Source organism: Balaenoptera physalus, assembly GCF_965194825.1.
Source record: "Balaenoptera physalus genome assembly, chromosome: 19".
NCBI classification, from domain to species: domain Eukaryota; kingdom Metazoa; phylum Chordata; class Mammalia; order Artiodactyla; family Balaenopteridae; genus Balaenoptera; species Balaenoptera physalus.
The window spans coordinates 6,897,755-6,923,680 of NC_138900.1; the positions used below are offsets into that span (position 1 = coordinate 6,897,755).

General features: G+C 53.5%; 3 protein-coding genes across 4 annotated transcripts in view; 2 read left to right on the forward strand and 1 right to left on the reverse strand.

The window, feature by feature from the left end:
• Positions 1-4,006, reverse strand: ATF5 (activating transcription factor 5). The gene is made up of 3 exons (XM_082436012.1): positions 3,868-4,006; positions 2,324-2,620; positions 1-1,449 (listed from the first exon to the last, which is right to left on the reverse strand). The coding sequence occupies exons 2-3, from the start codon at positions 2,499-2,501 to the stop codon at positions 785-787; spliced, it is 843 nt and encodes a 280-aa protein (XP_082292138.1). The 5' UTR covers positions 2,502-2,620; positions 3,868-4,006; the 3' UTR covers positions 1-784.
• NUP62 (nucleoporin 62) overlaps positions 3,805-25,926 on the forward strand; it is a 25,522-nt gene continuing 3,400 nt past the window's right edge. Inside the window, exons 1-2 of one of the 2 annotated variants that reach the window (XM_082435945.1) lie at positions 3,861-3,942; positions 8,716-8,771. The gene's annotated coding sequence lies outside the window, so the exon portion shown is untranslated. Of the gene's footprint in view, positions 3,943-8,715; positions 8,772-25,926 lie in introns of both variants that reach the window. The other variant, XM_082435944.1, reaches the window with a different exon arrangement.
• IL4I1 (interleukin 4 induced 1) overlaps positions 3,814-25,926 on the forward strand; it is a 39,548-nt gene continuing 17,435 nt past the window's right edge. The window contains exons 1-3 of the mRNA XM_082435940.1: positions 3,814-3,942; positions 6,903-7,106; positions 8,716-8,771. Coding sequence (XP_082292066.1) covers positions 6,916-7,106; positions 8,716-8,771 — 247 coding nt within the window. The 5' untranslated portion in view covers positions 3,814-3,942; positions 6,903-6,915. The remainder of the gene's footprint in view (positions 3,943-6,902; positions 7,107-8,715; positions 8,772-25,926) is intronic.

A 25,926-nucleotide genomic window follows, 5' to 3' on the forward strand; every position in this document is an offset into this window, starting at 1 on the left:
CAGAGGAAATTCTTCATTTTATTTCCACTCACAACTCCCAGAAAGGATCAGTCCCCGCCCTCCCTCACCTAGATGCAGCCCCTCCCCCAGCACCTTCACAAAACACTGATTTCCTCCCAGAGCTAAAATGAACACCCAGTCACCCATTATGGCCATTCCCCTCACCCGCCCACCTCCCCAGCTGCCCACTTATCCACCTGCTCTGTGAACTCGGCCACCTTTTGGTTCCACCCCCAAATGTAGTTCCCCAAGGTCACTTGGCTTATTTTGCTTGTATTCTACGGGCACCTTTCTTAAAGCCCTCCCTGACTTAGTCTCCAGATGGCTTCCCTGTCCTCCTTTGCATAGACGTTCTGCAGAGATTCCTGGCCTCACTTCCCTGCTTGAGAGACCAGGTTTCCAAGCTCTCCCCTGCCCCCCCAATTCCCCATGGGCCTCTGTTCCTCAGCTGTTAGTTGAAGGGTATAGATGTTGACTAAGGCCAAACATTCCATGATTCTGGGGAGGGAGGAGGGGAGCAAATTCAGAATGGACAGGAAAGGAGGCAAGGATAAAAGGGGAGGGGGGGAGGGAGAGGGAGAAGGAGGAGGAAGGGGGGAGGAGGGGGAGGGGGAGGGAGAGGGAGAAGGAGGAGGAAGGGGGAGGATGGGGAGGGGGAGGGGGAGGTTTGGAAGGCAGCCAGAGGCAGGGGGATGACTGGGGACCTCCCACCTCAGCCCCAGAAACAGAAGTGAGCCACAGCTGAAGACCAGCACCCCCGCTATGGCCTGAAGACCCCGCCCAGCTAGCTCCTCCGGGTCCTCTGGCTTCGAGCCTTGTACACTTCGATGAGCAGATCCTTGACGTACTGGATCTCCCGCTCCACCGACTCAGCCCTCTCCCTCAGCTCCCGGTTCCGGGCCTCCAGCCCCTGGCACTCGCCCTCCAGGGCCTCGCCCTCTGCACGCTTCCTCTGGCGGTACCTCAGAGCTGCTGACTTGTTCTGGTCTCTCTTCTTTTGCTTGCGGTCCCCTCGGGTGGCGGCAGGATTGGGGTAGGGGGTGGGGCGGGAGGGTTGAGGGGGAGGAGGAGGGGGTTGCGGTGGGGGGGACAGGGGCGCCAACCCCGAGTCCCCCTGCGCGGCCTCACTGCGGCAGTAGATGGCCAGCAAGTCGAGGGTGTCTGGGGCAGGGGGCGGGGGGAGGTCAAAGGTGGGCAGGGGGAGGGGGAGGGAGAGGGAGGGTGCCGGTGCTGGCTGTGTCGGGGGTGGGGAGGACGGTGGGAGGAGTGGGGCATCAAGGAAGAAGTCTTCCATTTGCTCCAGCTCCTTCTTGAGGAGGGAGGCCATAGCTTCCAGGTCAGGTGGGGGTGGGGAAGGTGGGGGGAGGGCACCTGAGGGCAAGGGGGGCTCCAGAGGGAGGAGGGCTGTAAAGTCGACCCGCTCGGTCATCCAGTCAGAGAAGCCGTCGCCTGGAGGATTGGAGAGGGACAGAAAGCTCCTTGAGTTCCTAATCCTCTACCCAGCCAGGTCCCACTCACAACTACCTCATTCGTCCCATTCATTGAGTAAAACCACCAACCAGCCAATCAGTCAACCAACCGATCAACGAATCATCAAACCAGTCAACAGACCAACAGACCAGCCAACTAACCGACCAATTAGCCAAACAATCAATGAACCAGTCAACCAACCAATGACCCAAACAACAAAACAGTCAACCAGCCATTTCTTCAACCATTCCAACATCCTCTTTACTGATTAGCCTGCATCTGTGGTTTCTTGATTTACCCTCTAGTTTACTCGTAAACGGCAAACTAAATCACACATAAACACACCCTGTTTCATCTTTAATTAATTATTGAAAACCCACTATGTACCAAGCATTTGGGATACACTAATGAATAAAACACTTCCTGCCTCAGGAGCTCTGCCTATGCTGTTTCCTCCACCTGAAAAGCTCTTCCCTTTTCATGGCTCATTCCTTACCATTCTTTAGGTCTCAGCCAAAATGTTACTGCCTTGGAGAGGGTTTCCTGGCTCCCCGCTCTAAACGTGTCCTTGTTGTCATTTTTAAGCTCAGCTACTAAGTGTTTCCCACGTATCCCCATGCATCATCATTTAATATGTCTCTTGTCTGTCTCCCCAGTAGAGTGTGAGCTCCAAGAGGGCAGGGATCATGTCAGTCTTGTTTCCAGCTGTATCCCCAGCACCTAAGACAGTGCCTGACATATTATACATGCTCAATAGATACTTACTGAATGAATGAAAAGTGAATGAATGAATTCTTCTCCCCTGCCCCCCACAGCCCAGCTCACCCCACCTCCATTCTTTGCCTGCCCTTACCTGCCAGGGGCTCTCCCCCCCCTGGAAGCCCGCCCTCCAGGGCTCCCCCAAGGACCTCATAGGGGCCCAGGGGGGCAGGGGCCAGGGGGAGTTTCCCATAGTCTACGAGCCAGCCCAGCCCGCTAGCTGGGAGCAGGGTCCTGTCCAGCTCCAGCCCCAGGGTCGCCAGGAGTGACATGGCTGCAGCACGGGCGTTGGGCACGGATGGCAATGGAGAAGGCTGCACCAACAACTGGGAGGAGGCTCTGGAGGTTACTCAGCTGGACGAAGACAGGCACCAAGACACAAGTGGAGTACCTACGAGTGTGACACAAAAGTGAGTGGGTCGGGGCCAGCCTCACCTACTGCCAAAGCCACGGGGAAACCAAGCCATACCCCCAGGGCCCCGGGATTCCTTGCCCTTTCAGAATTCTAAATCTGCCCTTTCTTTCCCCAAATCTGAGCCCCACCCACTCCCAAGGGAATTCTCTTTAGGCCCGACTTACTTTTCTTCAGAATTCCCCAGACCCAATTCTTCCAATACAGAAACCTTATGGTCTCCCAGGGGAATTTCCTTAAGTCCCTCCCACCTACTGCATAATATTCCGTTTCATTAAAAAAAAAAACTCAATCCCAGGGGAATTTTTTGCAGCCACACCTCTTCCTCTAAAATACAACCTTTAGGCCCCACCTCCTCCCTAGAGTCCATCTCAAATCTCTTCCCAGGGGAATTCCCCCCTGTCCCGCCTCTTCATCAATGTCATCCATTCGAATCCCACCCTTCCCTTTGAATTTTGCGGTGATCACCACTGTCCCTCCAAGTCCCGCCCCCATCCCCTCAGCTAAAGGTTTTCTTAGTCCCGCCCCTTCTCACGGTGGGTTACCCCCCCCCCCAAGCCCCACCCTCCGTGACGCCTCTTATCCTAGCTCCATCCCCTTAAACGGGTCGTTTCTAAGTCCCGCCTTCTCCCCTGTCAATCTAAACCAGCCCCCCCGCCCCCAGCAGGTGACTGAATGAAACTGAGGGAAGATGAGCAAAGTGGAGGCGGCGGGTAGAGCCTGCAGGCAGAGAACAGCTCCCCACTCTCCACCATTCACACGCGGCTCTCTCGCCGAGGGCTAAAGCGCATGCTCCACCGCCGTAGCGGCCCCATTGCTCCCTCAGGCCTCCGCCCTCCTGGGGGTCAGTGCGCACGTGCGGCTGCTTACTGCCCGCCCTTTGCATAGAAATACTACCGCTGGTGGACAGATGCGCATGAGCAATCGCTCGCAGACTCATTCAGGGCGGGGGGGAACCACCACCCTCTCTGGGAACTAGTGCGCAGGCGCAAACGCACAGGGGCTGTCTTTAAACACCAACATTGTCTGGAAGAACGCACCCTCCCCCCATCGGGCCGAGTGCGCATGCTCGATCGCGCGCGAACGGCCCGTCTTCCCTCTTCTGCGCCTGCGCGACCGTGATTCCTCAGTCTCGTCTCCCTACCCCCCAGGCCCGGTCCTGAGGGCCGCGAGCTTCGAAAGGGCGGGAAAGGCCGTTGGAGAGGGAGAGGTGAGCGGTTACTCACTCCATGGCTGCGCAAAGGAGAGGCGGCGGCGGCCTCGGCTGAAGAAAGAAGGCAGGAGCGGAGAGCGCAGGCGCGGTGAGCGGGGAGACTGGCCGGGGGCACAGAGGGGTCGCGGCTACAGAGCCATGGCCGGGGCTACGCGGGCTGAGGTGGCGTCGCGGTAGTGTGAGGAGAGATCATGATCTGAGGATGGGGAATGAGGCGACCCCGGGGACTGGGGACAGATATACCGGGGGTGGCGCAGCGCGGCCTGCCCGGATCCTTCCGCGCCCCGCCCCGCGCGGCCTCAACCGTGTGGCGGGCCTCACCGCCCGCCCTTGGGGATCCCGGGATCCGGCCCCCTCCTCCTTCCGACCCCGGGAGTTCGGGCCTCTTTTTTCTCTGACCTGTGGATCTAGCCCCGCTTTCCTCCCGACCTCGGGGGTTCCGACCCTTCTTTTCCTCTGACTCTGGGGTCCGGCCCCGTCCTCCCTGTGGTCCGGGGTCCGGTTCTCTGCTCCCTCTGCTTTGGTAACTCGGCCCTTCCTCTTCCCTGAGACCCGCACTAGTTTATTTCTCCTTTCCTTTCCCCTGCTTCGCGAATTTCCGGTCAGCCACATGTTGATCTCTTTATCCTTAACTGCCGTCCCACGCTGAGAACAACACTTTTTGTGGCTTAGAATCTGGCGTGAGTCACAGAGCACGCTCCGTTCAAATCAGAGACCGGCGAGGGTGGCCTTGGGCAAATAACTTAAATTCTCTAGCCTCTTAGATAGGGGTTTATTTGTAAAGTAAGGAGAATAATCAAGTGTACCTGGTGGGGTCGTTTGTGAGAAATAAGTCCATTCCTGTGAAACCCAGATCCCACCACTTACATGCTCGCTCAGCCTCTTTTATGATAAGTAGGAGGGAACTCTGGGCCCCAGCGTCAACCGTTCCAAACCCCGTGGCCGGAGCCCCAAACACTTAAACATGCAACACTTGCTAATAGGTCGTTCTTGTGTTTCCTTCACTCCTCCAAGGTGATTTCCAGCCATCCCCGCCCTCTCCCATTCAAATGATGGACGCTCAGCCCCATCTTGGTGCAGGGAGTCTGTCATCGCCCTCAGTCTTATCTTTTCTCCATCCCCTGCCTGCCTCTCCTCAGCCCTTATCCTTAGCACTCCTTTCAGGCCCGTTGGTTCATTCTTCTGTCCCTGCCCCTCCCCTAGACTTCCTTTCGAAGGATCCTCTACCTCGGCTGCCCCCCCTCACCCCGCCCGCTGCTACTAGATCAGTCTTCACACTCTGCCAGAAAGAGGGAGATCTGTACTTCCATTGCTTAAAGAGATGGGGCTTCCTAGCCATCCCCTCCCCCTGCACTGGACCCTCCACCAGCCCCAAGTAGATGTGGGTCTTTCCTGTGCAGCAGAAACCCCTCCTTTTCCCACCCTGCATTCATCCACATCAGGACCTTACACCTGGAGTTCAGCTTTTCATCACTTTTGTGGTGCTTATGAGACTGAATCAAGATCCAAAGAAGGTGGGGGACCCTGATCTTGAGCGTTATCTGGGAGTGAAGAGGCACAGGTGTTTTTTTTTTTCCTTCCAAACGCGTGTGCTCTTTTTTACGCATGTCCCAGTTTTATTGAGATATAATTGACATGTAGCACTGTATAAGTTTAAGGTGTGCAACATAATGATTTGACTTACATACCTCGTGAATTTATTACCACAATAAGTTTAGTGAACATCCGTCACCTCCTACAGTTACATACATTCTTAACAACTTTCATATACAGCATATAGCAGTGTTGATTATATTTATCGTATTGTACATTATATCCCTCGTGCAGGCTGCTGTTGCGTACAGGAAGTCTTACACGGGATCTGACCGTGTTCCCTTAGGATACTTACTGTCCACTCTGCCAACTCTTGCCCTATAGGGGCTACGTTATTACCAAGGCAGCATAGAGTAGTGGTGAAGAGCACAGTCTCTGGAGCCAAGTTGTTGGGTTCAAACGCTGAGTACACCCCACTTACTAGCTAACTGGCAATTTCCCTTCCCTGTGCCTCGGTTACCATTAACAGTACCAGAATAAAGCATGGAGTTGAGTTAATAGAAACGTACTGATATACGTGGCCGTTAATAGTACCTGCTTCTTAGTACTGTTTTGAGGATTAAATGAGTTAATCCAGGTCAAGTGCGCTTAGACTAGTGCTTGGCACACAGTAGGTGCTACTTAAGGGGTTTTTATTATTACTGTTACTGAGGTGGGTATGTTTTATCTCCATTGCTAAGCAGTAGTGCTTTTTTTTTTTTTTAAAGGAGAGTTTTCCCTTTCCTTTGGTTTTTTTTTTTTTTAATTAATTAATTTATTTATTTATGGCAGTGTTGGGTCTTCGTTTCTGTGCGAGGGCTTTCTCCAGCTGTGGAGAGCGGGGGCCACTCTTCATCGCGGTGCGCGGGCCTCTCACTGTCGCGGCCTCTCTTGTTGCGGAGCACAGGCTCCAGACGCGCAGGCTCAGTAGTTGTGGCTCACGGGCCTAGTCGCTTCACGGCATGTGGGATCTTCCCAGACCAGGGCTCGAACCCGTGTCTCCTGCATTAGCAGGCAGATTCTCAACCACTGCGCCACCAGGGAAGCCCAGCAGTAGTGCTTTTAAAGTTCTTTTAAGTAAGAAGTAAGGACCGACTTCCACTCCTCAGTGTAGATATTTGAGCGATAGCAGGTGGGATTAGGGGAGTCTTGGACAGGCCGCTGGCAGTGAGGGGGCACAGTCACTCCCCAGTCTTCTTCGAAAAGACCTTCTAGATTATAACAGGTGGACTAGGTAGAGTATTTTTCTTTAAATAAACTTTTTATTTTGGAATAATTGTAGATGTACTGAAAGGCTGCAAAGACAGTGCAGAGTCCCCTTATACCCCTCATCCAGTCTCTGTCACTGGACATCTTGCATTACACTCGTACATTTGTCACAACTCAGGAGCCAACATCAGTACGTTTCTATTACCTAGACACCACCTTGTCTTCTGATTTCACCAGTTGTTCCCTAACGCCCTTCCTTTGTTCCAGGATCCCCTCCAGGATGCCGTCTTGTCTTACACTTAGTCGTCGCGTCTCTTTAGCCACCCTTGGTCTGCGAAGGCTTTTTAGACTTTCCTTGTCTCTCATGACCCTGACAGTTTTGAAGAGTGCAGGTTGGATATTCTATGGAATGTCCCTCCATTTGGTTTTGTCTCATAGACGGGGATTATGGGGTTTTGAGAGGATGACCAGGTAAGATAATTTTTTAATACCTGGGAATGAACTTAGTGTGGGAATCTTGCTGCCAGTAGATTGCAGTGTTTGCTGACTGAGAAGACCCTGGTCCCCCTGTCCCAGCCCCTTGTGCCTTTTTCTCTCTCCATCTGTTGGGTCCCATAAAGTTGAGTTCTGGTGCCAATTACCCGACCCACGCGGCCTGACTCAGTCCTGCAGAGCTGGTGCCAGCTTACACACTGAGCTCCCTAGCCCTTCAGGGCATATTCGAATTTATGGGCGGTGGGTCATCAGTGGTGCCTGTGAGCCCAGGTCTTGGCACCCTGAGCCCTCTCCCCACGCCCACCTCTGGACCTATTGCCCATCCAGGACTCAGATGCCTTGGCCTCCCCCAGCTTCACAAAGTCCTCTGGGGTCCAGCTGCCCCAGGCCCTTCAGCTCCTGAGCTGGGGCTGGGAGCATGGGTGGGGCTGCTGGGGACTCTTTTTCAGTGCGGAGGAGCCAGGCTTGGGGAGTGAGGTGGCAATTGCAGGCAAGTTGCATCACCCTGGCTGTTTGATGGGGAGGGGGAGTGGGGGGATTCTCTGGGGGCCCCCCTGCGCACCTGGCAACGGTTCCTGGTTAGTGGAGCCCTGGATTGGAGAGAGGCCCCAGCACAGCAAGGGAGGGGTTTGGGGAGGGGGGGAGAGAGCAACCTGTGCAGGACCCTGAGAATCAGGCTCGATGCCAAGAACTACCAAGAACAGACTCAGATCACAGAGGCTGACCCGCTCAGCTTGCAGGGGGCAAGGTGTCGTGTGCAGTCACACTGCTGGTTAGAGCCCGGGCCTCCGCCATACAGCTTCCAAGGCCCTGCTGGTCCCAGGGAGAGCCTGTCCGCTCTCAGATGTGTGGGGTCCCTGACCCCCAGCTCAGGATGTAGCCTGCTGGGAGGCCACCAAGCCTGGACCTTCACCTCGGGTCTGCTGCTGCTCACAATTGCCAAATTGTATTGATTGTGACCTGCCCCTCCCCATCCCCTGTCCCAGAGGAGGCCCTCCTCACCTGTCCTATCGCAGAACCTCAAACTGGTCTCCCAGTCAAGGTGACGGGCCTGCCGTGATGGCAGAGGCACCGAGTTTTCCATCAGATGGACCCAGGTTTCAATCCCAAGCCCATACCACCTAGTTCTGGCCAAGGGTGCACATGAGGCCCTTACTCTGCCTTGGCCTCAGCTGCCTTCTGAAAAGTGGCTCAGATCACTTCTCAACCTTTTGGCTAAGATCAAGTGAAAAGTGGCTCAGAGCCTTGACTCTGGAGCCAGCCTGCTGGGTTCATATTCCCAACGCCACTTATTTGACCCTCGGCAAGTGACATCTTCTCTCTGTGATTTAGTTTCCTCATCCATAAAATGGGGATAAGATGACCCACCTCCTGGGATTATTGTGAGGATTAAATAGGTAAATGTATGTAAAATTCCTAGAACGGAGCCTGCCTAATTATGAGCATTAATTATTTCTCTTTAAGGCTTAGGTGCTGAGGGGATTATATGAAATGATGTAGGTAAAGCCCAGCACGTACTAAGAACTCAAGGTCAACCCATGTTTGTTTCTCTTCGTATTCCTACCCCACTTTGTTCTGCTTTCAGAGCCGCCTCGAAGGCAGATGTCTGTGTATGTGACTGTTTCCCTGAGCACTTAGAGGGTAAGTCAGGACCCTCCTCATTCCCAAGAATCATTCCTCACAGCCCCCAGCCCTGTGCTGTAGCCTCACTAGGCATCAGTTCTTTTTTTTTGGCCGTGCTGTGGGGCATACAAGGATCTCAATTCCCCGACCAGGGATCAAACCTGTGCCCCCTGCAGTGAAGCACGGAGTCCCAACTGCTGGACCACCAGGGAAGTCCCGCATCAGTTTATTTTTAAATGAGTTGCTCAGGCACAGAGACTGGGGAATTCAATCCTGTGGCCTCTGAGGGGGCACTAGGGCAGGTGTCTGCGTCATGCAGGCCAGGAGGGCAGAGGTTGGGGGTGGGCGTCTTGGCAAACAAGGGCCGGAAGGCCAAGGCCAGTTCAGCTGGGGAAAGGGCAGTGCAGGGGCCAGGCACACAGAACACAGGTCTGCCACGTGGCCCAGCAGCTCAGAGTCCTCCAGAGTCCCTTCCCTCCCCTCGCTCCTGCTACATCTTCCTCAGCAGAGGTAGCCACAGCTCTCAGAGCCTGGCGAGGCCCCATACTGCTGCACCAGCTCCAGCACCCTCGATGGTCATCTTCTGTTTTCATTTCCTGTGGCCACTGTAACAAATTGCTGCAAACTTAGTGGCTTAAAACAACATGCGTTTATTCTCTTTCAGTTCTGGAGACCAGAAGTCTAAAAGGGGTCCTTCTCGAGGCTCTAGGGGAGAATCCATTTCCTGGCCTTTTCCAGCTTCGAGAGGCTGCCTGCATTCCTTGGCTCATGGCCCCTTCCTTGAATCACTTCTACCTCTGCTTCCATCATCATGTCCCCTATCTCCTCCTTTGATACTCTTGCCCTCCCTCTTATAAAGACCCTTGTGATTACGTCAGGGCACACCCCAAAAATCCAGGATAGTGTCTCCATCTCAAGATTCTTAATTTAACCACGTCTGTAAAGTCCCTTTTGCCATATAGGGTAATGTTCACAGATTCTAAGGACTAGGATGTGGACATCTTTGGGAGCGTTGTCCATCCTACCACGCCTCCTCTCTCGGAGCCTCAGTTTCCTCATCTGGGAGCTAAAGGCTAGCGCCAGCCCTGGCATACTCCTCCCTCATGTGCCCACAGGGAGTGGACAGGGTAAACTGAAGGTAATTGACAGCATAGTGTCCTGGAGCTCAGGACACATCACTTACCACCGTGTGGCCTTCAGCAAGGTGCTGTGCCCCCACGTGCTGCATCAGAAGAGCAGGGACAATAGCAGAGGGCAGTGGTGAGGACCAGAGATAACGTGTGAAAAGGCCTAGAACGATGCCTGGCTCCGCGAGCGAGCTGTCCCCGCAGGCACGGGTGCTGCTCAGGGTCGGCCCATGTGCCCTGCAACAATGCCGGCCTGGCAGCACAGAGCTTCAGGTTTTATAGAAGTGAGAAATCCAGACTTTTCCATGAGATCCAAGTTTTAAAAGGTTGGTGAGTCACTCAGAGAAACCTCAACAAACCACGAGTGTGGATAGGCTGGGGCCGGGGGCCCTCCCTGACCTTTGTGTGCAGTGATTCCCACCCCCCTACTCCCAACCCCACGTCTGTCATCCTCTGCTCAGAGCAGAGAACTAAAGGAACTGAGGACTCCTCGGTGCAGGGCCACACACCCCCCCCCCGAGCTGCTCCCCCCGCCCCCCACCGGACTGACCCAGCTTGAAAGGGTGCCGGCCTCACTTAGACTCTGCCCAGCCTATGTGCAGTTGGGGAGGGCAGTGTTTGTGGGGAGCAGGGAAGGGGGTCTCTAGGGAGTCATCCGTGAAGGTTGGGTTCCTGCTGAAGGGGGGCTGGTGTCCTTCATCAGCCATCCATGCCCCCAGGACCACCAGTACATGTAGTCAAACCATTTGGGTTTCTTGCTTGTCGCAGCTGCGGGACCACCCACCTTGGGGGCCCATGGGGCAGCTCAGGAAGGGGGTGTCAGAGAGGACTTCTAGGGGCTGGGCTGGGTTAGGTGACTGGGGAGGGTTCAGGGAAGAGGGGTTTTGCTCTGGATTGGAGGCCGGCAGGGAGCAGGGGCAAGTCTGTGACCAGCATCCTTTATCAGTGGAGTTGATGCTGTGCTAGTTAAGAAGCAGCCGTCAGCTCTGAGCCAGGAGAGTGATGTTTGGTCACCTTTGTGCTTTGGACAGTGTGTTTCTGTCTGTGTTGAGACGTGTCAAGATCCATCACAGTCAGGGTGGCCTTGCCTGATGTGTTCTGTTAAGTTGTTTATGCCCAGCAGGAGAGTAGCAGGGCCAGCTGTCAGGGCTGCTCTTCCCTTTCTCACAGCAAACCTGCTCCTCGTGCCCAGTGGGGGATGGGAGGTGGAGGGCAGCTGCAGCACAGCCTGTACCCCTGCCTTGAGGTGGGCCTTGGATGCACCATACCCCCAGGTTTGCTTGGGCACAAAGGAAAGTTGCAGGGCCTGAATGAACGCAGTTGGCACCCATTGGGATGGCCAGTCATAGGGGGAGCCGAGGGAGCAAGAGAGGGGGTTTGAGGCAGAGGCAGGGAACCACAGCAGGAACACGTCACAGGCCTGAGAGGTCCCCCAGGACTGCCCCACGGGGGGCTTTGAGGGCCAGCAGCCAGCAGGGCCCCAGACCTCAGAGCTGTTAGGTTTGTTCAGTAGCCCTTTGCCCGTCTTCTCCTGCCCGCCCCCACCCAGAGCAGGAACAGATTCCGGCGGGGGCCAGGGGGGACACGGGGCAGGAAAGAGCAGCTGAGGCCCCCGCTTCACTCCAAGCCGTCAGGAGTCTAGCCTGCAGTGGGGGAAAGCAGACGGCACCGAATTGGATTTGAGAGTGAAACCTGCACCACTAAACTAGTCTGGAAGGTGACAGAGATGGCCTGGGATGTCATTAGGGAACAGGAAGGGGGTGCTGGACATGGCACGCGATGGGGGGGCGTAGTGGTGAAAAGGGTCACACTGGAGGGGCTCCTGATGCCCCAGCTTAGCTCTGGGGCCAGACAGCCTCGGTCAGTCCAACCACCTGGGCGACTTTGGGCAGGTTACTGAAGTTCTCTTGACTTCAGTTTGCTCATCTGTAAAATGGGAACGCTGGTAGTTCCTGTCTCTTTGGGTTGTAGTCAGTACAGGTAAAGCACTACAAACAGGGCACGGCACATAATAAATGTCCAGAAGTGTTAGTGCGGTGGTTGATACCCAGGGATAGGTAAGGGCTGTGATTGGTTCTAATCTCAGAGTCAAAGCCACCCTGCCCCCCACCTCTGGTGGTTTTCACCTGGTTCCCAGAGAAGCCATCTCCATGGCAACTGCCTCTGCCACAACCTGGACCTTTGCCTCCCTCCCCCACTGACATCACTGCCTCTCCCCTGGGACACTGGTGTTGATTACAAGAGAGAGGCTGGGGAGGGAGCACAGGTGGTGTGGTTCTGTCTACAGAACACGTGTCCACCTGTGGTGCTCTTAAAGTCCCTTGGCCCTGGTGCTTCAGCCCCTCACTGAGTCTTGTATCTGTGGTGTATCTGTGCCAAGCTGCGTTTCCACTGGAGCCCCTTGTTGGCCTCAGCTGACTGGAGCATTTCAACTACAGTCTCCTCCCCAAGCCATTCTCAACCAGCTGTACTCATCCCAGCAAGAAAGTGTGATCCTATCTTTAGAAACAGCTCTGCCCAGCCCCTGCCTTCTCAGCCCCTCCCTGGCATCCCATGCTTGGTTGGTTGGTTTAATGGCTTTGTTGAAATACTGCAAAAAAAAAAAGCGTAATTCACATCCGTTTATTAAAGTGTAAAATTCAGTGGTTTTTATACATTCAGAGTTGTGTACTCATTACCACAATCTAATTTTAGAGCATATTTATCACTCCAGAAAGAAACCCCGTACCTCTTAGTGGTCGTTCTCCATGCTCCCATCCCTAGGCAACCACTAACCTGCTTTCTCTCTCTGTAGATTTGCCTATTCTGGACATTTCATATGAATGGAATCATACAATAGGTGGCCCTTTGTGTCTAGTTTTCTAGGTTCATCTGTTTTGTAGCATATGTCGAAACTTTATTCCTTTTTAAAGCTGCATAATATTTCATTTTATCCATTCATCAATTGATGGACATTTGGGTTGTTTCTGCTTTTTGGCTGTTACGGAATATGTGTGTACTAGTTTTGTATGGACATATGTTTTCATTTCTCTTGGGAGATACCTAGGAGTAGAATTGCTGGATCATAGGATAACTCTGTTTAACCTTTTGAGGAACTGCCGTACTGTTTTCCAAAGTGGCTGCACTATCTTACGTTCCCACTAGCGATGAGGGTTCGAGTTTCTCCACATCCTAACCAACGCTTGATATTGTCCACCTTTTTTGTTATTGTCATCCTAGCAGCACCAGTGAACTGGTATCTCATTGTGGTTTTGATTTGCATTTCCCGACGGCTAACAGTGCTTTTCCCATGCTTATCACCCATTTGTGTATCTTCTTTGGCATCTTGTGGTTTTCACACAGGACATTTAACACTGTTCTTCAAGGCAGCCCTTGCCCATCTGAGCTTTTGCCTGGAATGACCTATTGATCTAACCCCTTCCCACCCTGACTAACTCCTCCACATCCTTCAAAACAGGCTGAAACATCCCTTCCTTCTCTAGGACAGTGTCCTTGCCCCTCCCCTGGGCTTCCAGTAGGTTCTAACCAAAGCTCTTTCATAGTGTCTACCTGTCGTCCAACAATTTATCTCTTTGTTACCCTCAGTAAACTCTGAATTATTTAAGGGCAGGAACCTTGTCATATCCTGACTTTGACATTTATGTTGACATTGAGCATGTTACTTAACTCTAAAAGGGAGATGCTAATGGCACCTACCCTGTGGTAGAAGCAGTGAGAAGTAAACCAATTAGTATATGGAAAGCACTTAGAATAGTACCTGGCACAAAGCAACCTGGATCTGTTTATTGGGTTAACAAGCATTTGCTGAGTGCCCCCAGTGACCAGCAGCTGTCACAGACATTGGGGTACAGCAGTGGAGATCACAGACCAAAATCCTGCCCTTCATGGAGCCGTCGTTCTAATGGGGAGACAGACAACAAACGAGGTCTGTAAATGGAATATATTGTATTTCAGATGATGCTGGGTCCTAAGGATAGCTGGGGAAGACCTCACTGAGTAGGTGACATTTTAGCAAAGACCTGAAGGAGGTAAGGGAGTGAGCTATGGGGCCATCAGAGTGTTCCAGAGAGAAAACAGCAAGTGCGAAGACCCTGAGGCAGGAGTGCTTTAGGCGTGTGTGAAGAACAGCAAGAAGGCCTGTGGGGCTGGAGTGGAGTGATGGAGGCAAAGGGTGGTTAGAGATGGGGGCACCTTTTGGCTGTTGGGAATAATGCTGCTGTGAATGTTTGTGCACAGGTTTTTGTTTGACTACCTGTTTTCAATTCTGGTAGCTTTTCTTTCATCACATTTATAACATTGGGTTTTTGAGGACGGGTGGCCATGCCATATTGTCTTTGTTTGCCCAGCCCAAGGCCTGTCCTGTCCTAAGTCTCAGTGGATGTTTGTTGACTGAATGAATGAGGTATATTTGTGAATTACCCAACACATGCCGACATACAGTGGTGCTGAATGGTTGGTGCTTTTATCATTATTATTTTTTTAATGCAGTTCATACATCAGGTTGGCAATACCTTCCTAATTTCAGGTGCTGGCAGGTTGTAGGGAAATGGTTGTCTCAGGCACTGCCAGTTAGAATAAAAGCACATACAGGCAAGTTGGAGGGCAGTTTGGTTGTCCCTAGCAAAACCAGAATGCAGGTACCTGTGGCCAGCAGTTCTTCTGGGATCTGCCCTGGAAAAGTGTCTGTGCCTGTGCCCGAGAAAGCATGAGTGAGCGTGCTTGTTGCAGTATTGTTTATAATAAAGAAAAAATCAGGAGCATTCTAAATGTCCATCATTAGAGGCACGGATAAATAAAATGTGGTCTAGTCACACTGTGGACTGGTTTACAGCAGCTAGAAGGAGAGGAAAACCTGTTGAAAACGCTACAAATTTTGGAGTGACACATGCAGTATGATCCCCTGTGTAGTAGAGAAAACATATGAATAAAATCATTTCCTCTGGCTATGAATGTACGCACAAGTACGTAGATAAGAGATACACAGCGGCTTTTAACCCGGGTACCTCATGGGTGTGGGGACCAGGATCAAGGATAGTGACCAGGGGATGCTTAGCTTTGTTGGTGGTGGCCAAAACAATATTTTAAAGAGAGGACTGATGTATTGATTGTGTAGTTAAAATTTAAATGTTAAAAATGCAGTTGGGGGGATTTCATTGGTGGTCCAGTGGTAAAGACTCTGCTGCGCTTTCACTGCAGGGGGCACGGGTTCCATCCCTGGTCAGAGAACTAAGATCTCACATGCAGCACGGCCACACACGCGCACACACACACACACAAAATGCGGTTAGGTAGAGGGGGAAAAAATATCTTTCAGTACAAGAGAAGGAAACAAAACAGTTCTTGGCAAAAAAGGTAAGGGACCCAGTACGTGAGTAATCCTCAGATCTCATCCAGTCCTATTATTTTATATTAAGAGTGCTTCTAGAATCTTCCTTAAAAATCTACTCCTCTGGTTGTTTCCTGACTTTTCCACATACGTCTAACCTGATTCGTTTTCCCCATGGGGAAATTTGCTGTTTGTCCCACCACCTGAGCTCCTTCAGGTGCAGGTTTGGGCCTCAGGAGTGAGAAGGAGAATGTAATTGCTCTTTAGCCGTGAGGTGACTTCTTGGGGTAGAGAGAGTATTTTCCAGTGAAAGAAGGAAGAAGAGGGATGACTGAGAACCTCTGAGACCAAGAAGTATTTAGGTACCAGCTGGAGGCAACCCCGAGGAGCAAACAGCCGAGGGGTGCAAGGCAGTTCCCCTGTGAGAGCGTTTCCTCCTCCATCCAATGAGGATGATAAGCCTGCTTAACATGACTTCTAAGGTATAGTCAGTGAAGAAGGAGAGTGCAGAGTAGTGCTCCTGGCATATGCAGCCTTTTGTGTACAGCGGGGGAGAGTGCAAACTGCATTTACTTAAACGCATTGAAAATCTCTGGAAAGGGACTTCCCTGGTGGCACAGTGGTTTAGAATCCGCCTGCCAATGCAGGGGACACGGGTTCGAGCCCTGGTCTGGGAAGATCCCACAGGCCGCGGAGCTACTAAGTCCATGCGCCACAGCTACTGAGCCTGCGCTCCAGAGCCTGCGAGCCACAACTACTGAGCCTGTGCGCCTAGAGCCCTTGCTCTGCAACAAGAGAAGCCACAGCAATGAGAAGCCCGCGCACCGCAACGGAGAGTAGCCCCCGCTCACCGCAACTAGAGAAAACCCACGCGCAGCAATGAAGACCCAACACAGCCAAAAATAAATAAATAAATATATTTATTTATTTATTTATTTATTTTTAAAAAGAAAAAAAGAAAATCTCTGGAAAGAGGCAAAAGAAACTTAAAAGCTTGTCTGCAGGGAAGAAAGATAGCTGTGTGGGGCAGGGGAGGATCACAGAGACCGTGGAAGTCCCTCTTATACCTTTGGAACATAGAACCATGTGAACAAACTATCTCTTCACAAAAAGAATTTAATTTTCATTTTAAAAAATGACCAGTATGTCATTGGGTGGGTTGGGAAATGGAACACATGTGACAGTGTCTCTTGGTCAGTTAGTATGCAGGGACATTTAGGGATCAGTTCATGTGACCAGGACAGGCAGTGAGGCTTTCCACATCCCCTCCCCTCCCCACAGCAGACAGACAGACACACCTCCTGTTTGTCCAGACAGGTCTCTAATGCTTAACATGGGTTCGTTATATTGATACCTGGGAGGGTGAGAAACCTGCAGTGTGCCCATCCACAGGGAGGAACAGACCCGAGGAAATTAGGGCCGGAACCCCAGGCAGCTTAAGGAGGTGAGAGGGCAGTTGAAAGCTGCATCTGCCTGGTCTCTGTCCCACCCTCGCAGCTGGGGAGCCTTGTGCTGTGGAAGAGAGATGGCCTTTACATGGAGGGGAGCGCTGAGGTTTCCCTGCTGCAGACTGGCTTAGAAAAGCCTCTCTGCCCCTCTCGGGGGTTCCGTTTCCTGTGCCTGGGGTTGGCTGGGCCCACCAGGCAGGGTGGTTGTGTAAGAGCCAGACAGAGTGGCCCAGGTCACCACCGGCCCCCGCCAGGCGACTGCTGGCGTCTTGCCCCACCCCACCTCCCAGCAACCTGGGCAAGTCTTTCAAAACGTAAATCAGATCCTGGAACTTCAGAACTCTCTCGAGGCTTCACACCGTGCTCTGGTCTGGCCACACTGGCCTCCTCGCCGCTCTGGAGCCTGAGACTCTGCCTTGTCTAAGGTCTGGTTGGCAAGCTGCTCGTCGCTGATCAGTTGATTTCCATTCTTGAAGGGCAGGCTCTCTGGGCTCATCCGTTCCCTGAGATTTAGAGGGGTTTTCTTTGACTCAAGGGAGAGTAGGGGATCCGATTCAAGAGAGATTTAAGAAGCAAGAGTCAGTGTCTCACATGTTGGTGAGACAACCCAGAGGAGATGATGGTGGGGGGCAGGGGACAGGGAGTCCCTGCACTAACACAGCAAAGGTACCGGCCGGGCCGGGCCTTTGAGCCTCAACGGGCATCACATTTCCCCAGGCAGGGCCGCGCCCAGCAGCGCTGGGCTGGGCTGATGATGACCAGGGGCAGCAGTTCCCTCCGTCTCTGATTTCCTGCCTTGTCTCTCCCATGTCTTCTCCCCTCCTCTGGTCTCTCTGAGCCCGTGGCCACACTTCCTCCAAGTCTTAAATAAATAGCTAATTCCAAAGGGAAAATGTAGTTGGTACAGACAGCTCCTGTCCTGCCTGGGCACTGTCTGGGCTCAGTGTTGTTGGCGCCACCAGGTGGCTGTGGGCAGAATGCCAGGAGCAGTTGCTCCCGTCACTTCCCAGAACCGCATTAATTTAACATTTCCTGGGTCCCGAGGATACACCAGACACGGTGCTAAGTGCTTGACACGGATTAGACCATTTCATCTTCACAGAGACTGTATGATTCTGGAGCCGTCATCCCCTTTTTTCAGATGAGGAAACTGAGGCCTGGGGGATGAACTTAGAACTAAGATCCCAGGGCTAGGAGTGGAGGAGCAGGCGCTCGGGCCGACAGGCTGCAGCGCCCACTTCTCGTTGCTGGGCTGTGTCCTGCCGGGCGACTGGCAGAAGAGGATGGGCAAAGTCCTCTGTCCGCAGAGCTCACGGAAGTGCACGGCTGGCCTTCTCATGACCGCTGCAGGCCTGCTGCCCTCCTCCCGGCCCATCAGTGGACTAGACAGACCTGGGCCCCATTAAGGAGCCGTGGCACATGGAGTCCTTTGGCTGGACTCGTTGCTGCCCCCAGTGAAAGAGAGTTTCTGTTATGAAGGAAGGGGGTGGATGTGGGGCAGCTGCCTCTGCCCCGGTGGATGAGCCTCGTGGTGGGAGAGTCACTTCTGAGGTGAGGAGGTGACGGGCTGCAGTGGGGCTGGGAGGGAAGCGGGGTCCCGGCTTTGTGTCCGGTGTGTGGACTGGCTGCCAGTCTGCTTCCGTGACCCGGCCCTCGACCCCACTCCCCCTCAGCCTGCTGCTCCGGCCATAGCTGTGCAGAAGCTGCCCTGGAGCTGTGTCACTCCCTCGGCTGCTCAGCCGCGTGTCCGCCCAGAGCACCCCACTCCTCCATTAAGACTTAATTCTGACACCTCCCCTCCCCTGCCCCAGAAGGAGCTCGATTCCCTTCTTGGGACTACTGTTCGCCGCTGTGTGACCTTGAAGAAGTGACATCACCTCTCTGAGCTGCTTTCCCATCCAGGAAGGGTTCAGTGTGCTGCTTGCTCCCTAGTGCTCCTGGCCGGGTACCGCTTACATAGGTGGCACTCAGTAAATGTAGTTAGTATCAGTTCTCAGGCCGTCGGTCAGTCACAATTATTTATTGGGTGCCTGCTGCATGCCAGGCACTGCTCTACGTGCTGGGGGTACAGCCATAAACAAAACAGAGGGAAATCCTGCCCTGTGGGGCTGACACCGTCACAACCGCAAGCCCTCCTTGGTGCTCCCAGGCCACCCTGGCCCTCCCCTTCGTCATACGTGGCCTGTCGTTGCTGGGTGTCACTTCCACGCCCCGATGAGGTCGCCCCAGTGGCCGGGGATGTCTGGATTTTCAGGATCACAGCTGTTCTTTCCCCACTAGCTCCGCAGCTGCTGGGGTCCCGTGATCGCAACACCCCTGTGTCCTCGGCCCCGACGCACAGAGGCAGGCCTGCCCTGGCCCCGTCGCCCATCCCTCCTGCCCCTTTCTCAACCCCAACTCCAGGATGTGTTTCCCATCCATTTCTCTTTATTGAGTTCCGCCCTGTTCTTTATTTGTCCCCCACCCCTGTATTAGTTTCCTATTGCTGTTGTAACAGGTTACCACGAACTTAGCGGTTTAAGACAACACAAATATTTCCTCTTACAGTTCTGGAGGTCAGAAGTCTGAAATGGGTGCACAGGGCTGTGTTTCTTCTGGACACTGGGGGAGACCCTGGGTTTTGCCTTTTCCAGCTCCTAGAGGCCACCTGCTTTCCTTGGCTCATGGCCCTTTCCTCTGTCTTCAGAGCAGCAATGTAGCAGCTCTCGGAACGTTCTTCCACGGTCACGGTCCCTCTGGCTGTCCTCTTCTGCCTCCTGATTCCACTAAGAACCCTCGTGATTACATTGAAAGCCCACGCAGATAATTCAGGATCATTTCCCCATCTCAGGATCCTTAATCACATCTGTGAAGTCCCTTTTTGGCATGTGAGGTCACGTATTCACAGGTTCTGGGATTAGGGTGTGGACATGTCTCAGGGCTGTTATTCTGTCCACCACACACAACCCCTCCCCCATACCCTTCTTAATCTTTCTTTTCCTCTTGGTCCAAGGCTGAGGTCCCCCCATATTCATTCCCAAACACCCCTGTTCCTGGTGTCTAAGAAAAGGGGCTGGGGTAGGGAGGGAGGGAAAGGAGAGCCCAGGGCTCAGTAACAGTGCCGCCTGCCTGCCCTCCAGCCACACTGGCCTCCTGCTGTCTTGGTCCCACCCCAGGACTTTGTTCTGGCTCCTCCCTCTGGTCTCAGATGCTCTTCCCTCTGGCCGCCTCTGTTAATCCCTTCACCCCTGCGCGGGGCCCCCTCTTCCCCTTCCCTTGCCCCACTTGGTCTTTTCTCCGTGACACTGATCCTCTTCTAACACGCCATGTAATTTCTCTGTTGTGTCTTGTTTTCCTGTTTGTCTCCCCCGCTGGAATGTAGCTCCACGAGAGCAGAGACTCCTCTGTCTCATCTACAGCCATATTTTCAGGGCCTTGAATAGTGTCTGTACATAGCAGTGATCAACAATACCTGTTGTATGAACGACTGTTGTACTGCAAAGAATTTGTGTGCTCTCTGACTCACCCCTCGGGGACCATTTTTCCTCTCTGTGTTGTCGTCACTGTACACAGGGTAGGACTAAGTAAATGCTAGAGTGAATAAAGTAGATGAAGTTCGGGTTTGGAGAGGCAGAATAACTAAAGGTTAGTGGACCTGAGCGAAGGTGGAGGTGATGGCAGAGAACCCTGGTCCTCGAAGCTGGGGGTGAGTTGTGTCTGTAGGTGGGAATCCCAGACACCCCAGGGCCATGCAGGTGGCCAGATGTGGTTTGGAAAATGAGGGCAAATGCGGGGCTGGTGGCTCTGCCAGTAACACCCTCAGTGACCTCAAGGCAGCCACTTCTCACTCGGGGCCTGGGTCCTACGTGGACCAACTACCCCAGCCGCAGCTGCCCAGTTCCAAGCACCTGGCCCGGGCACACCCTCCCCTCTTCCCAGGAAAAGGCACCACTTCTCCAGTTTTTGTACCTCCCCGCTTGCCCTCAAGCAGCATCAGCTTCTCTTTTAGGAAAGCTCACCCCTTTGGTAAAAGTAGAAAAGCCCTCACAGAGGGCAGAGGGCTTTTTTTCCTTCTCTTTTTTTCACAGCTCACAATAGTGTGTATTTGTTCAGCCATGTTTTATGAGAAACTCCCAAAGTTCTGGTCATCGGTGGCTTTGTTAACTGGGACAGACCCTGCAGAACTATCACTTTGTCTCATTTTGGTGCAGATATATACATGTCCCAACCTGGGATTCTCTCTTCTCCATCCACAGGGTCCTGGCTCAGGCCTTGGGCTCTTGGCCTAGACCGTCCCCCAGCCTCCTCCCAGCTGCCCCACCTCCAGCTTCTACTGCTCCAGTCCATCCCCCACCATGTTAGTCCCCCCCTCCCCCGCCTTAAAGTCCCTCTGTGGCTCCCTCAGGATAAAGCCTGGCCATTATCGTGACATCGGTGGCTCTGCCAGCTTATCCCATCACATCACGTGGCACCATACATGAATGTGGTCACGGGTCCCCAAGACCACCCTCAGCTTCTGTGATTTGCTGGAAGGACAGATCACAACTCAGCAAAGCTGTTATAGTTATGGTTTATTACAGCAAAACCAAAACAGGTTAAAATCAGCAAGGGGAAAAGGTATTCGGGGCAGAGTCCGGGAGAGACCAGGTGGAAGCTTCCAGTTGTCTTCTCCCAGGGGAGTCACACAGACAGGGCTAATCCTCCAGCAGCAATGTGAGCACACGCGGGACATTGCCCACCAGAGAAGCCTTGCTGTCCGGGGTGGTTTTAGCTACAGTCACGCAGGCACCTTGTCACCTTCGTTATGCAGTCTCTAGCCCCCTCACGGGGCAAGCTGATGCCGTGTGGCCCAAGGCCCACCTTAGAGAGACTCTGTCAGGCAGGATGGTCCAAGGGCTTGGAGGTTCCCTCCCCAGAGCCGGGCAAGGGCCAGCCCTCTCTTTGGAATGTGCAGGGTTCAGCCCTGCCCTGTGCATGTTCTCCCTCCAGCCCATGCCGACAGCGCACTCAGGCCCCAGAGCCACACCTGCTGGTCAGCCTCTCTCTGCCTCCAGCCGGGCCCTCCTCCCTGTCTCCGGGCTGACCCCTCGTCCTTCAGCGCTCAGCTCAGGCATCTGCTCCCACTACCTGTGACCCAGCCTTGCCCCTGCCTGCAGCCCTGGTACTGAAACCGACGTTTGCTGCGTCTCTGGCTGCCTTCAGGGTTTAGGTCATCTTCCTGGGCCTCACTCTCCCCGTTCGTCAAATGGACTTGCTTTCAGGAATAAGTGAGCCGTAACACACAGGGTGGGCTGGATCAGTATGTGTTCACCACTCTCAGTAGGTCCCTGGCATCCGAGGTGTTGGAAACAGATGAGGCGTTTAATAAATAGAGAACCGTCAAACCAGACAAGGCCCCACGGGAGATTGCTTTTCTTGTGGTATAAAAAGCAAAGAGCTTTCTATAAATGCTTTTCTGAAAAATTTTAGCTGCAGCTTATAAATAGCAGAAGCTCTCTCGAGTGAGGTCTTGAGAACTGAGGCACGTGGGTGTAGCAGTTCGGATGCTCCTGGCTGCTGGCAGCAGACCCAGCTCGAGGTGGCTCTGCAGTGAGCCGGGGGGTGTGGGCGTCTCTGAGCAAGAAGGGAACTGGTGCAGGGCCGGGCGCCGGTGGCCCCGGAGGCTTAGGCACTTGCGGTGGCGAGAGTGAGAGGCCTTTCTCGGAAGCCCGCAGAAGAGCTTTGTAAAAAGGCCAAGGTCATGATCCCGCCCCTGGAGAGAGACTGGTGTTGGTGGTCTGATCAGCTTACATTTTGAGTGTATGTCCCAGGAGGTGGTGGGTCGGAGGAAGCCAGTTGAGGTCTGCTGGCTCAGGGCGGGCGGCCCCGGGCGCCTCTCCCCAGAAGCACATGGCTGTGTGGAGGAGACCGAACAAAACCAGGGGTCTGCGGTGGAAGGTGGAGGGGCAGCTACGTAGGCAGAGGGAAGAGGAGACAGGACTGGCGGATGCCTTCTCTGGGCCAGGCACGCGGCCCCTCAGTCATGACCTTGTTTATTCTTCAGCGTGTGAGGGGAGTATCCTCATTACAGGTGGGAAAGCTGAGGCACAGAGCGGTTCAGGAGCAACCTGCGCTGGGACCAACAGCTAGTCGTGGCGGGAGCAGAGTTCCAGCCCGGGTCTCTTCTTCAGGCTTAGAGACCAGCTTCGTGCCTGAAAGCAGGGAGCCGTCTTGCAGCTGCTTTTAAATGAAAGGAAAAGAAGCACATGAGGGTGTGGGGTGGAAGCTGGGGTGCAGAATAGCGGCCATGCCCCCAAAGCAGGGCTTGCCCTGTAACCGGGATGGCGGGGGGTGCGCATTTGATGAAGTAGAAATGCAGAGGGCTTTTCAGTGCAGGGGCGGGGCTCTAGGGCCCACCGTGGGGTGGAATTGCAGGCTACTTCCGTCTGAGCCTCTCCTCCCCAATCTGTGCGCTGGGGCCATCATCCCGACCTCCTCGTAGCACAGGTGTGAAGTTGGCTGAGGAGGGGGTACGTAGCACAGTGCTGTCGGGGCCGGGGTCGGCTGCCCCAGAACCATGCTCATTTCGACGCTGGAATGGGTCATGCAGCCTGAGGCCTGCTGAAGAGTGGCAGCTGACCGTGAGTTCGTGTTAAACTTGAGGTCAGCCACAACCTCCAGGTCTTTTTCCTGAGCACTTCACAGCTGGATTCACGCCCACCTCCACCCCCCCCACCCGGCCTCCCTTCCTTCCTCACCAGCTTCCAGAGGCTCGCCCCAGAGTGACAGTGCAGTGCGTGCCTGTGCGCAGCGACCGAGGTCATCAACACCATACCCAGCTCCCTCCCGACTCGGCCATGCTTCAGTGTCGTAGGGGCCACTCCCACTTTCCTGATGAGGGAGCTGAGTCTCAGGGAGCCCTAGGGAGTCACGGGGTCCCCCTTCATATCCGTCAGACACTTTCTACTCTCCAACTGTATTCGTGTCCTATGGCTGTTCTCACAAATTATCACAAACTTATTAGCACCTTAAAACAATGCACGTTTATTCTCTGTATTTACGGAGATCAGAGTCCAAAATCATTCTCACTGGGCTGAAATCAAGGAGAGCTGGTTCCTACTGTCCTACTGGAGACTCCAGGGGAGATTCCATTTCCTTGCCTTTTCCAGCTTCTAAAGGCCACCTGCATTCCTTGGCTTATGGCACCTTCCTCTATCTCCAAGTTAAAAATGCGTTACTCCAGTCTCTGCTTCCATCTTCAGGTGGTCTCTTCTCTAGTCAAATCTTTCTCTGCCTCCATTTTATAAGGACACTCATGGTGACATTTAGGGCCCACTGTTTAACCCAGGATTATCTCCCCGTTTCAAGATCCTTAATTTAATCACATCAGAAAATTCCTTCTGCCGCATACGGTAGTATATTCCAGGGTTCCAGGGAGTAGGACATGGGTGTCTTTATTTTTTGTTATATATTAAATTTTTTTTTTTTTTTTTTTAATTTATGGCTGTGTTGGGTCTTCGTTTCTATGCGAGGGCTTTCTCTAGTTGCGGCAAGTGGGGGCCACTCTTCATCACGGTGCGCGGGCCTCTCACTATCGCGGCCTCTCTTGTTGCGGAGCACAGGCTCCAGACGCGCAAGCTCAGCAATTGTGGCTCACGGGCCTAGTCGCTCCGCGGCATGTGGGATCTTCCCAGACCAGGGCTCGAACCCATGTCCGCTGCATTGGCAGGCAGATTCTCAACCACTGCGCCACCAGGGAAGCCCCCTATTATATATAAATTTATTTATTTATTTGTTTTGGGCTGCGTTGGGTCTTCGTTGCTGCACGCAGGCTTTCTCTGGTTGCAGTGAGCAGGGGGCTACTTCTTCGTTGCAGTGCGCGGGCTTCTCATTGCAGTGGCTTCTCTTGTTGCGGAGCATGGGCTCTAGGTGCGCGAGCTTCAGTAGTTGTGGCACATGGGCTCAGTAGTTGTGGCTCGCGGACTCTAGAGCGCAGGCTCAATAGTTGTGGCGCACGGGCTTAGTTGCTCCGTGGCATGTGGGATCTTCCCAGACCGGGGCTTGAACTCGTGTTCCCTGCATTGGCAGGCGGATTCTTAACCACTGTGCCACCAGGGAAGTCCGACATGGGTGTCTCTAGAGGACCACATCTTTGGTCCTGACCTGGCACGGTGGTATTTACACATGCCGGCTCCCCTGCTTCCTTGAGCCCAGCCTGTGGTGTCCAGCCCCTCCCCACACCCAAGGCACCTTTGGGGCAAGACAAGGTGTGATTGAGCACCAGCCTAGGGGAGGTTTGTTTAATTCAGTCTCCCCATCTGTCCCGCTCGAACTGTGATTCTAGAATCTGGCTACACAAGTTCTCTGGTTCTTCAGAGTATATTTACACCGTGTAATACGAAGGTCTCTTTCAAAAACCAAGCTTATCAATTATGTGTCTATTATACAGATGGAATGAACATTTGGAAGCTACTGCAAATTAGCAAGGAGACCATCCACCTGTAGTCCCACCAGCCAAAGACAGCCCCCAGTCACATGTCAGTGTATTTCTTTCCAACCCTCTTTGTTCAGAGTAGTTCTGTTTTTCCACAGCTAAGATCACACTGAACTAGTAAATTTGCATTCTGCTTCCCTTTGTTGTCATTTCCTGCATTTCTTGAATATAGTTAGAGGCCGTGTCAGTGGGTATAATGCAGATCTTCCCTTATATTTGATACCTAATTGATCCCCTAGTTCGGTGCAGGGAAACGCCCTGTCATCTGGTGCCCGCGCTGGGTGAGGAGCTTCGTGGATCAGGCCCATGGCCTGGGGTCAGCTCCTGGTAGGTCACCACAGCCCTCTGAGCCCAGTTTCCTCATCTTGGACGTGGGGACATAACCCCTGCCACCAGACAGTAGTGAGAGATCGTGTCCGTGAGCAGCCCGCCTGAGGGTTGGTGCTCAGCGTGTGATCACTCACGCCCACTGACCTTTTCCTCTCCGAGTCACCTTTGACTTTCCAGCTAACAGGCGGCTCTGCTCAGGGCTTTTTCAGTTAGAAATTACGGAACTCAGTCAGCTTAAACTGAACAGGAGCGTGCTGGCTCATGGCGCTTCTGAGGAGGACGGAGTGGGTCAGGTGAGCAGGACTGGATTTCCTGGGGCTCTCGCGCTCTCTCCCCCGCCCTCTCTCCTGTGCGCTCTCTGCTGGCAACTCATCATCTCCCGGTGCTCATCCTCTGTGCCCTGCACCTGCAGGTGGAGGAGGCCCCTCTGTAGCACCTGGAGAGAAACCCGGGGGAGATCTCTTGGCCGACTCGCGTCTCCATGTCCCCT

Coding starts and splice junctions, on each gene's coding strand:
- ATF5 (XM_082436012.1), bottom strand. CDS start 2,501: ATGTCACTCCTGGCGACCCTGGGGCTGGAGCTGGACAGGACCCTGCTC. Junction 1,450..2,323: donor GGGGGGAGAGCCCCTGGCAG/GTAAGGGCAGGC, acceptor CCAATCCTCCAG/GCGACGGCTTCTCTGACTGG.